The following is a 12755-nucleotide window of genomic DNA, read 5'->3' as shown; positions in this document are numbered from 1 at the left end:
TAATAATTATTTCAAACATCCAAAATTCAACAACTTTGACATTATAAGAACCAATAAAGCCAGCTTAGCAAGACTGTGCGAAATAAAACAATATTTGCAAACAAGGAATGCAGGGTTACCCTTACCAGTTCTACAGAGGGTGTATCACATACACCCTCCCTTTCATCTTCAGACATGATCATTCCTTCCACACTCAAGTTATCTCCCTCAACCTCACTGGTCATCAGCTGTGATGCTACTGATGGCTCTTCCTCAGTAGGTGGCTCAGTGGTGTTGGCACACTCTTCAGCAGGCTCCCCATCAGCAATGGACCCTTCTGGTAACATTTCTTGTCTTTCAGTAGCCTCCTCAAGGAATTCGCCATTTTCTGTAACATTAGTATCTTCTTCTGGGACATCAACTTCCTTTAAAGGCTCCTGAGTTTTGTTGACCTCTGGCAGTGGTTCAGAAGACGTTGTTGTTGTTGCCCTGCTGATGTTGTTGTTGCCACAGGTGCTGTTGTTGATGTTGTTGTAAGAGGTACCTCCTCCTGGTGGGCTCTCCTGGGTCTCGGTGACATGTGCTTTTTTCGTTTTCCAGTAGCAATGGCTCCTGCTCTTTTGAAAACCTAGAGACAAACAAACAAAATCCTCTTAACCCATTGACACCTACATCTTTTCCAAAAAATCACACTTTTTGTGCATTTTTGACATTTTTTTGGTCTGTTGTAAGCTAAATAAGCTTCAACCTACTCAAAACGCCACTTGCAACATGAAGGCATGCCTTTCTTTTCACTAGCATTTAATTTTTATGACATGTTTGCTCAGGCACAAGCAAATTTAACCTCCATGGTGTGGAGGTTTGACAGGCTAGGACCCATAATTTCATTTAACCATCATGACAATCCACTCAGCACTAAAAAATTAACAAATTAACTGTCTGTGTAACTTATACACAAACATGAAAATTCCATGATGTACATGTACAAGTATATATAAGTTAGGGTACAGAATTAATCTACTGGAATTGTGTTTATTTTTGTTCATAATTTACTGCATACCGTTAACCTCATCTCAAACTTGCCTACGTATTGGTTTCTACAGTAAGTTCAACTGTTTCTGCATGTACATGTAATTTTATTGACCTACAGTCATCTGTAAGTAAATTTGGATGATTTCAACTGCACTCCACCTCTCAAAGTGACCTTGAACTTACCTTTCTTATATTGGGCACTATCCCTGACTTCAACTCTTCTTTAAATTGAGGAAGTCTAAATTAAACAAGAATTGTACTGTTAGTATCTAGTAAGTACTGTAGATAAAACCCCTTTATGGTGGCCACCTTAAATGGTCACAGACAACTCCTAGCTGTCCTCTGATGTCATCTGTCATTTTTACCCCTATTAGGTAGCTACCACTAATATAATCCACATAGTTTAACCTTGTTTTTAACAAGGTGATGACAGATAAGAGTCTGAAATAGAAGGTGCACAATGACTGATAAAAACATTCAAACACATGATCGTTTTGAATTCAAAAAACCCGTTGTTTGTACCATGCCTTACGCCTTTTTCTCAGGAGCCCTCATTATGCACAGCAAGGAACCCACTTTTAATTTATTCACATTATTTTGTACATGCAGGTTTAATGCAATCAGAAGTCACCTGAAAAATGTCTTGCTTCTGATTGGACTGCACAAAAGAATGTGAATTAATAAAAAGTGGTCACACTTTTGGGCTTCTTGTTGTAAACAACCACTTGCCATTTCCCAAAGGTGGCTTATAGGGGTTTGACTGTACTTTAATTGAAGAAACAGTCTTAAGGTCATTGCCCTGTATTGCATAATTTGTGGGCTCATAAACAAAATGGCGGCTTTTTTCTATGTGGCTTAGTCCATGAGAAAAATAAATTGTCTCTCACTCGTAAATGAGTATGGTGACCTATCAATTTTTCTCCGATTTTGGGTATAGCCATCAAGTTCTTTCTGTAAAATTAATCGAAAACAGGTCAATTCCTATGTTTGAAAAGTACATTATCACTGGAAATGTGTACTTTGCCAGTACTCGCAAGGAAATTATTAAGGAATTACGTCGTTTATACAAGGTCTTCCTGCTCCTAAACAAAACTGGAGACTCCACTCTTTTGTTTCAAAATTTAAGTCCCCTTGAGGTAATCACCAAGTTGGCAAAGTTTGGTTGAAAAACTATGTTCAGTTCTATTTTGGTGCTTAAGGAGGCTTGATGTAGTTTTTAGCCGAGGGTGGTTCTTTTGAAAAAAAAATCTTGGAGCCAATGTTCGTTGCCCACCAGACAACTACCGCCGCCACAGCCAACGAGACGCTCGTCTCAAACAGCCTGGCCGGTTTTTTTAAGGCGCCTGTGACGGGGTGGTCAGCAACGTTGGCAATGCAGCCCAAACCGCCTCACTCCTAAGCCAGGACGTTGACACAAAAATCTCCTGACACTCATGGTATTTGAAATGAAACCATGTTTACTGAGACATTCTAACACTGATCCTTTTCAGTAAACTTTCTAACCTTGAAAACAACAGCTGCACCATGTCCATTAAGGTTTGTTCTGCAGAACGGCGAAGAAGTTCTGAAGATAAACAGACAAAAGGACTTAGAGAGTTGTATTGTTGAAGATTTTTCAAGTCAGTTCTATAACACCCACATGTAGAAAAGTATCACAGGATTCACAGCACATTTTTACTTGACTTTCACAGGCTCACCCTGGCAAAAAAAATTTTAAGGATCTTTGTACATCCTCAAATATCATTAAAAATCTGGTTCAAAATTCCTCAAGAATACAAAGATCTTTGAGGATCCTCAAGCAAAATATTATTAACACTAAAAATCAGTTGGTGACACAAAGTAATTAAACCAACTCTTTTTTTTTATTTTCATCAACATGAGACAAACCTATTCATGACTTTCTTAACAGTGGCTGGATGCTCTAACCCTCTACCATATTCCTTTACTCTATGGGAACTAGTATAAGATAAGCGCATGATCCTCTTTTTTTCCTTATAGTCTGGAAAAAATGACGATTTACTACAGTGCACTATGCCTCTTACACTAATTTGACTACAAACAAGTTTAATTAATATCACAACATACCACTCAGTCTTGTTTCAAAACAAATCCTGAAGCATGACTGCATGATCTCACAAACTGATTCATTTGTCATGTGTGCACCAACAGGTGTCAGTAGCAGTGTCCTTAGCACCTAACAAAAACAAAAACGGACACATCAATCAATAACTTTATGTTTTACATACATGTTTTAATTTTATTTAACTTACATGTAGCAGTTCACTGAAAAGTAACAAAGTGTAGTTCCATAAATTATCCATATACCACCCTCACAGACTGAAGGAATTTTTCGTAGGGACCCACCAAAAATGGTCAAATTACACCAGATAGAATCTAACAAATGCTAGGAATAGTATTACATTGCTGGTAGCCCTAAAGAAGCAAACTGAAGAAAACAGGTCTACTTGGTAATTTGCATTGTATAACCACATTATTTCAAAATTTTATGTAGTACATGTAGCTCCTAGTAATCAAATTATTAAGGACAATCACATGTCTTTAACATTAAGACATGCCAGGGTAATGACTGTGAGACATTAAGTGAATATAGATTTTTTCCTTCCCCCTCTCCTTTGAAGACTTATTGTTTGCTGTTTTATTTGATTACAAATTTGCACCAATGCTTAGGGCAGATGTACTCTGAATTGACAAGTCGTCAAGACATCCTTTTTTCATGCATTATAATAAGGGAACCGCTTGGTTTGTCTTGAGAAGTGTTAAGGAATAATGTGTAACAAAATATCTTTTAGTCAAAATGCACTTTCACTCAATTGGGGCAACTGGAGGTGTAAAACGTTCTGTGAAGTGATCATACCTGAAGAATTTTCATGAGCACAACTTCATCACTACTGGGGTCTGTTCCTACAAATCTAGCATGAGTAACAGCGTCAGCCAGGTTCTCAATACCAGATGCTGCACTTTCACTGGTGGGATCTGTAACACATCAAACAAATAAATACTGCTCCCTTGGCCATGACAGAGTCACAGGGGGGCATTAAGTTCATGGTACACAGGCAGAAACCAGCAAGGTCTTATAGTTCATGGTGGTGCAAAGTATTCAGTTTTTCGCATGTTTTGATGAATGTTCTAAATTCTGCAATGTCACTTATAAGAACAAAAAGCAAGTAAAGGAAGTGGTCATAACAAGTGTACTCAACGAGGACCCACCTTGTGTAGGGGTAGGGGGGTTATGCAAGATACTACCTGTCTGATAAGTCAAATGGACAAAATTTATTGGCTTCAAAATTTGAGTTAAAGTGCCTATGAAGTAAAAACTAATTGATGCTTATTTGAAAGACTTTAACAAATAAAGAAGAATGGCATTTACCATTTAAGATTTTTGAAAAATCTTATTTTGTTCAGGAGATATTCAAGTATTTGTGTTATGCAAATGAGGAAAGTGATGACGTCATAAATTGTTCCACTAAAAGATAGATCACAAAATCAAGGATATCTCTGAAAATATAAGAAGGATATTTTTTAAACTTGGCATCGTTAGTGACCTTCCTCAAAGGTGCAAGATGGCAACACTCTTGGTTCCAGTCTCTTTCTGTCATAAACCAAATATCTCCATTTGCAACCCTTTCATGTGGGGCAGAGGGTCTGGCTTGGAACACACATGTTGCCCATATCTCTTTAACTCTCCTTATTAGCTTGTTGAGAGTGGACCATCTTTGGTTAAGCAAAAACTGTGAAGGTGAGTATTAATTAAAACAGGTATTTGCAACAAAACTGTTGCCATGGCAATGGCGAGGCAGGTGTCATTTTGTGTCTTTTGTGGTGTACATTAATGGTGCCAAGTTTGAAGAACAAAGCTCAAATATTCCTAGAGATATTCTTGATTCAGTGCTTCATCTTTTTGTGGAACAATTAATGACGTCTTCACTTTCCTCATTTGCATATTTACAAAAACGTAAATATCTCTAAAACCGAAAAAAGATATTGCGAAAAGAGAAACGCCATTCTTCTTTATTTTGAAAAGCCTTTAAAATAAACACCAATTATTTTTTACTTCATAGGCACTTTAAAACTTTCATATTAGGCACAAGGATGCTTGAATCTTTTTCTCAGTTTCTACTCCTGATGGAGTGGGGGCTATACAAACAAACAATAGTTTTGACCTAGTTTGTTAAAGGTTTGTCGCTGACTGTGTTTTTGATGTTATTTTCCAAGATATTTCGGCTATTGTTTAAGCCTTCATCAGTTAAAAAATCAAAGCTTTCACATGCGATTTAAAAAAGCAACACGTTAGGGCACGCTTTAAAAATAACGTGTAACAGTTTGAAAAAAAAAAGAACGTGGCACGAAACTCATGCGCGTGACAAGGACTTGTAAACCTCTGGGATGACAGCATGGTTGTCCCCAGAGTGCGGATCCTTAATGGACAACCAGGCTTCCAAAAAGAGTCGCTTGTGGTAAATAGTTTTGACCATTTCCCTAAATTCCATTTTGCCATGGGTATGCAGATGTACAATGAGCTCAGTGAACATACCAACAAGTCCATATGACAGAAATTTGTTGACAGAAGAGAGTGCAACACCAGTGATGGGTCCTGTTGTGTCCTCTGACCGGATGACGTCAAGAAATGGGCCGAGAAATGTGTTCACATCTATTTCACTTAAATCTACGATAAAGCAAAGATATTAAACACAACTTACAACAACTAATCACATTTAATATTACAGTGTAGATATTGCACACCTTGGTCAAATTGTTTTCTTTCTTTCTCAAATTGTTTGTAACTGTGTTCTTCCCAGACTTCTCTAGTAATTAGCAACTCCAGTGGATCCCATCCATTTTCCAGTGCAGGCCTCAGGCCTGTACTGTATATGGATTACAATGCTGCCCCACACTGGTTGACTTTTGACTATGTACGTTCACCTTGACCTTGGTTATAATAAATGAAAAATAATTCGTCACAAGGTCTGAAAAATTTGAAAGTGAAGCTTTCAACTGTATCGCACAGTCTTCATCATCATTGTGAGGACCCTCCTACACAGTGAAGAGGAAGACAAGGCAAAGAAAGTACATGTACAGCACATCCAGAATGCTCTACTTGCAAATGAATTTTATTATGGCCTTACAGTCAGGCTATTTACCTCAGGCGAAGAAAACATAAGGAACTCAGGACTTCTGGCCATGATATATTGCTGTTACTTAAATTTGTGTTTGCTATTTTTTGCTCTGAATCACTGTCAAAATTTGACTTACAGCTCCTACTAAAAGCACAAGTTTATCATTAAAATTTGTTTTTAGTTTCATTTGTTTTTGAACCAGTTCAATTTTAATATACTGGTAATAATCTTCATAATCTGAAAAAAGTAGAATAAATTCAAACTGTTGATTTGAATCAAAACCAAATTTAAGCCATACTGTTTATTATGATTGAAATAAATGGCATCTTGATTGTGACAACTCTTATAAGTTTACTCATACCAGAGAAAAGCAAATTTCCACAGAAATCAAAGAATTGTTGGGAATCAACCTGTGTTGGGAACTGTGCGCATTTGAAAAAAACTAGATCTTATCCCCTTTGCACTTTCACTTGCATTGTTTGAAGCAATATGCATACAGTAATAACAATCCTTTATTTTCTCTATGATCACCATGCAAAATGCAATTTCATAACATCACAAATTTATCAGCCCTCTTATTATTATATAACTTTCAGTGGCTGTCCACTTTGCCAACAAAAGAAAAATACAATATCTATTATATTAAGATTAGGAAGGACAAAATTTATATAGCAACTCTGAGCTGTCAGTTGACAGCAGGTATCAGCTTGTTGTTTCAAGGGAAGTTACAGCACATGATAGTAATATTCAATTTATAACATGCATGTAAACTACAATGACTGTATAGTCAATGTAAACCAGTCACCTAATCTCTACTGTACAGACAACAAGGGCACAGTAGGACCATTATAACCACTCCTTGGCAGAACAGTGAATAAAATAAAGAAAACCAAACAAAACAAGCAGGAGAGGTTACTGGTGGTAAGTATTACAAATAATCTACATGAACATTGATTTAGCATCTATTACAGCTCTACATGGTAATTATTAAACCACAAATTCAAATAAAAACGAGTGAAGAGTATGTAATACATTTCAGAACATGAGTGAATGTCTTGAATGTGACACCGAAAAAAACTCATGGACAGACACAATGCAGGTAACAAAACAATAATTCTAGCTTTGAGTGATAAATAAACTAAAAAACCCTGCAGGTAATGTGAAAATGAGCCTACAGAACATACTTGGCCTAACTTGAAGCTTTGAGGCTGACAAGCATGATATATCCAACATTTTTACAAGCATCTTCCTCAGCTTCAACAGACATAAGTCATGCTGTGCTACAAAACATCTCTTTACTTGACTTTTGAATTGGAAATGAAGTAATCATTAATTATTTACTAGTTTGGATTAAAAGATCAAAGTTCTTGTGAGCTTTACTGTACCACCTGAATGCAAACTAAACAGAAATAATTATTATATAATTTGAACTCTGAGCACCCAATGATGAGAAGTACTTCTAGAATAAAAGAGGTTTGACATGTGCATTGTATTACATTCAAACTTCCCATAAAAACATACCCCAGAAACAAGTACAAGACTTTGATCTGGTCCCAAGGGTATTTGGGTACACTAAGTGCCTGCTTATATTAAGAGGTGTCCGCTTATGGGAGGTTGAAAATGTAAAATAAATAAATAAATCGTCTTTATTTTACGAGGGTAGCAGGGACTAACAAACCTGTGGCCCTCGGATTCACGATCGAATTGGAATTTAGAAGTGTTGAATTTTGTTGAGGGAGGAAAGCCGGAGAGCCTGGAGAAAAACCCTCGGAGCAAGGACGAGAACCAAAAACAAACTCAACCCACATATGACGCCAGGACTGGGAATCGAGCCTGGGCCACATTGGTGGGAGGCGAGCGCTCTCACCACTGCACCATCCCTGCTCCCCGAAATGAAGTGTTTGTATGTGGCTGGGACAACGACTAAGGCCTTATCCACACTAATCCTGATAAATTTGAAAAAGACAAATACAACATGCAAAGATCCCTTGCCAGAAATTTTGCAGGATTTTTGCCATTACTGTGAGGACCCACGTTCATGCTTATTGTTTATGTGCATCCTTATTGTGCAAGTATTTTCATTTCACAATGTCATGCCAAATTATTCATCAAGCACTTGCACTGAGGAAAACTCTCTAAACAAATAGGGGATGTCAAACCAGTTTAAACCAAAGATAAATTTTAAGTGCATATGAAGTAAAAAATAATATTTTTCACTTCATATGCACTTTAAACTACAACATAGCTGCTGCGTTAACTTCCCTTTCAGTTTACTTTCTTATATGGCCGGTGACCCCCAATTAGTTTTTTGTTTAGACAAATAATAAATTATTCTTCTTCCATTTCTTACACTGTAGCAGATTGTAAAAAAAGGCAGGTGTTAATGTGATTGCTAAATGATAAGATGTACTTTAAGGAACATCACTAGTTAAATCAATTTAAATAATAGATCTACATATTAAATGACATTTGGCACAGGAAATTGTACATGTATTTCAAGGATTTATTTGCAGTAGTTTTGGACTAAAAGACACTGCAGCCATATTCACTAACAAAGCCCAATCCTATAGATTGAGGGTGGTCTTTTGGACATTTCATCTCATCAATGAATTTGGTCAAACCCCACCCCACAGTTTTGTTTTACATTTCTGACATGAGTAACTCATAATCTCACAGTCACTGTGGTAAAAGGTTTAGAAAAAAGTCAATTGATGTGAAATATTTTTGCGTAATTTTTTTTGTCTTTAAATGCAGCATATGCAATCAGCATAGTTATTAAATAAGATACGTATAAATAGCATCGAACTAGTTAGAGAGAATATTAAGGTTGAATGTGTTTGTGGCTTTCTTGGAAATGTGCATATTTCTTGAGAATCACTCATTATAATTTCAAGAAATTTGGCAGGAAAATGCATCAAAAAATAAGCAAAAGGATTATTGCAAAAAAATCTGAAATTTAACGGTGAGAGAAAATTATAAAAATTTACAAGTATTTAGTTTGCTCCAAGCAATGTTGAAGAAAATATAATCAATGACTAATTTTTTTTTGTAATTATACAGTACAACAAAAAATGTACAAAGCCCAATTTTAAAGACATGTTTACATCCCGTCATGTTACCATGGCAATGACACAATCATGTTAACTGAACGATCTAATTAACAAAGTCTATCCTTGTGACTTATGTTTTGCCAGTTTTGGACCCAAGTATCAACAGTTTTTGAAATAACCGGCACGCATACATGCATGCACAGGCGATAACGCTTTACAATGATCCCAGAAATTGCATTTGTCTTATTCATTTTAATTTTTATTTGCCTTGACTACAAAACGAACTTCCAATACATTACAAACCTACAGTATGATAAGATAAATACATTAAATCATTATGAACTTCGTCATTTAGCAACAGAAAGGCCCAGATTTGATTTCCACCCCTAGTCGATACTGAAGATTGTGTGAAATTTCCGTATTGAAATGGTCTGAAATGTAATGAAGTCAACACCGCTTACTAGAATCACTTACATGCATTTATGCAACTTATCAAACAAAACATTTTAGATCAGCTAAATCAGCAATAGGGTAGAAGTTCTTTCTGAGTGAACTCTGGCTTCTCGTAAAAATAGGAATACGGATACCGTCAATGTGTTATTTTTAATGGCTTGAGATAAATACCCGAATAAATATTATCAAAAGCAGTAAAAGGAAGATGGCGAGTCGCGAAGGGAAAAGTTAAATATTATCGACAACAATGCACGTCAAAGCAAACAATGATTTCAGATAGCTCACCTTTGCAATCTATAAATCAAGAATACTGCTGCCATCGGTCTCCCTTTTGGAAAGGTTTCAAAAGTTATGACACTAACCGGCCTTCACTCGTCAAATTCAACATCAGTCAACTTAGTCTGCCATCACGTATGCCGACTTCGAATACACGTACAACGGTAAAAAAGTTCTTTAAGCGAGCTCACAATTATCCAGTACATCATTCTCCCCTGACCCCAAAACTCCGTTTAACTGTACGTTAGAAATCAAACGCGAATTGCCGATGGATGCTCTTAAAGTTGATTCATACTCATTGACAATCAAAGATGGCGTACCGAAACTGAGTAAACAACAAAGTGCCTAGTTCCCAGTGCTACTCGGTTGGAGTAATCTTTCACTCGACCCTCACACGGCCGTCCACCGGGCCATAGCATATAGGCGTTACCGCCTAAAAAATAAATGGTAAATGTGGCACAGGTATCAAAAGGGTTCAGCAACCTTAAAATACAGAGGAATGCCTTTAAATGGCCACTTTTGAGGAAATTGAAAGTTGCTGTTTAATAGAGGTTAGTCAGAAATTAGCATTAGGAGCACTTGGTAGAAATATAACTTTATTGCCAGGAAATCAAAAGAATGAAATCACATCAAGACAATAATAAGCCTGACTGTGTTTATGCCATTAAATATAAAAAATCCTCATTGGGACAGGATAAAGGTGTAAATAAGAGTTTTATTTACTGTAAATTAAAATATAATGTTGCATACTCACCAGAAACAGTGACAAGCTGGTCCTTAAGTTGGGAAAACCCATGAAGCAATGGATCTTGTTCTTCATCCTAACAGGCAAAAACAATTTTCCATTACTGTTTCACACATACAGCCTAATTTGCTAGGTACTTGACTAATCTGTGCATGAATTAAGTGCAAAGTACTTTATTCCAGAAAGAATAGTACCACAAGAGCATAGCATTTTCTAAAAACAAATACTATTATGATCTGCACATAAAAGTAATGTAATATACTCCACATTTAACCTAGTGCACACAGTCAGGTGCTCTCCTTTCACAAAAATAATTGATATTTTCGTCAGTGGGATCCTTTGAGGAGATTTCAAAAAACTTGATCCTGATGCTATGAACACTAGATCACTAAAGTGGAGTTTTTTTATGTCCTGGAGGTGAACTACACTGCATGTTACACCCATTCTAAATGCCATACTACTGCTGCATCAGACTAAAATTTGCCTTGATTGTACAACACTTGAACTGGCCGGACTTGGTTTAGATGTTAAATTTTATGCCAAGAAATGTTTTAAAGCAGAGGATTTGTTAGTGACCAGTTCAACATATAAATCTAAAATGCCAGACGAGGACAGAGAGCTCAGTGACAGTTTATAATAATTGTTATTTTAATCGACTTATTCAAGACATTAAGTCCAACACGGCTGGCTTCTTACCGTGGGCAAGTTAGCTATGGACTGTATTTTCTCTGTATTTTACCACTGTTACTACTTAAATGCATGAACTACAAATTAAAATGCTTTGTGGGGGCAATTAGAATAGCATGGCTTGGTTTCAATGTGGTATCAGCTACCAAAGTCAAACTTATTTTAACATGGCAGTACCCAGGATGTAACATGTCGATAATTTTGATAATCGATAAAATTTGATCGTTGTCGATCAAATTCGATACTACCTTAATCAATCAACAAATATCGGAAATCAATAAAAGTCGATCACACAATTTCTTGTGCTTATCAAATTGTTCGATTTTGATCGTTTTCGAAAAAACGATATATGGAGGGAGACAAGACTACAGTTGCCGCGCAAACTTACTTGAATTCCGTGGCCGAAAATCGATAACCAGTTGAAAATGTTGTGATTATTTACTTTTATCAACAAATTGAACCTGTCGATTGACAATTATCGACAAATATCGAGTACTTATGACTTATCAAATAGGTTTTCGATGATTAACTTTGATTGACATGTTCGTCCTGCAGTAACAGGGTGTTTGAAATGGTGATATGCCAGTGTTAGGGTATTGTTTTGTACAAGGCATTGTGGAAAAAATGAAAACACAACAAATCAAGATCTCTTTTTATCTCCCTTATTGCATTACCCCATTTAATTTTACTTTTTATTAATTTTTACTTTTGCATCATCACTGTCCAGCATGCATAGCCTGGAAATATACATCCATGAAAGAAATATCTAGTTATTAAAGGATCAATTATAAATCGGCAACCAGAGCCTTGATTTAGTTTCTGCCGTACTGTACTTACATTTGTATTAATTTAGTAATAAGCTTAGCTTAAGATATAGATTTGTATGAGCTGTGCTAAAAGCTGAAATGCATACAGTATGAAACAAAACACCGGTAGCAACATTGTAGTACAAAATTATACTTTGTTGAATTATGTTAGACTTCTAGTATTAACTATTTTATGTGGCAAATGTTTTCTTTAAACCATACCTGGTGGCTGTGAGAACCTCCACGAGCATTTCTCCGCAAAGCCGCAACAACAAGCGACATCTCTCCCTGAACGATATAGACGCCATTTCGGGGAGACATATGCCTTTGATCTTCGACTTTAAACATGAAGCAAGAGTTGATGGGAAGACAATTACGCTAGATAAGTACTATAAAACTTAAAATCCAAGTCTAAATTTTCTAAACATCGCTAATCGTAGGAGAAACAAGGAATTATAAGATATTTAAGATCCAGCCATATCTCACAAAAAATTATCGAGGGACATTTTGGATGGTGGATCCGCTGACGTCACGGAGTTACACGCAGGCGCCAAAGGAGAGGGAACTGGAACCAAAATTGACACGGGCAATG

The 12755-nt window shown here is 36.4% G+C and overlaps 1 protein-coding gene across 1 annotated transcript in view; it reads right to left on the bottom strand.

Annotated features, from left to right (window-relative positions):
- LOC144665621 (Golgi-specific brefeldin A-resistance guanine nucleotide exchange factor 1-like) overlaps positions 1-12679 on the bottom strand; it is a 34237-nt gene extending 21558 nt beyond the window's left edge. The window contains 9 exon segments of the mRNA XM_078526885.1: positions 126-476; positions 479-607; positions 1195-1249; positions 2515-2575; positions 3097-3205; positions 3887-4005; positions 5564-5695; positions 10680-10746; positions 12386-12679. Of these exon segments, the coding sequence (XP_078383011.1) occupies positions 126-476; positions 479-607; positions 1195-1249; positions 2515-2575; positions 3097-3205; positions 3887-4005; positions 5564-5695; positions 10680-10746; positions 12386-12511 (1149 nt within the window). The 5' untranslated portion in view covers positions 12512-12679.
- Between the last annotated feature and the right edge of the window lie 76 nt (positions 12680-12755).

The sequence above is a fragment of the Oculina patagonica genome, chromosome 9, assembly GCF_052425735.1.
Source record: "Oculina patagonica isolate OP01 chromosome 9, crgOcupat, whole genome shotgun sequence".
NCBI lineage: Eukaryota > Metazoa > Cnidaria > Anthozoa > Scleractinia > Oculinidae > Oculina > Oculina patagonica.
Note: the sequence above shows the minus strand (reverse complement) of the source record. Positions and strands in the feature narration are given on the sequence as shown.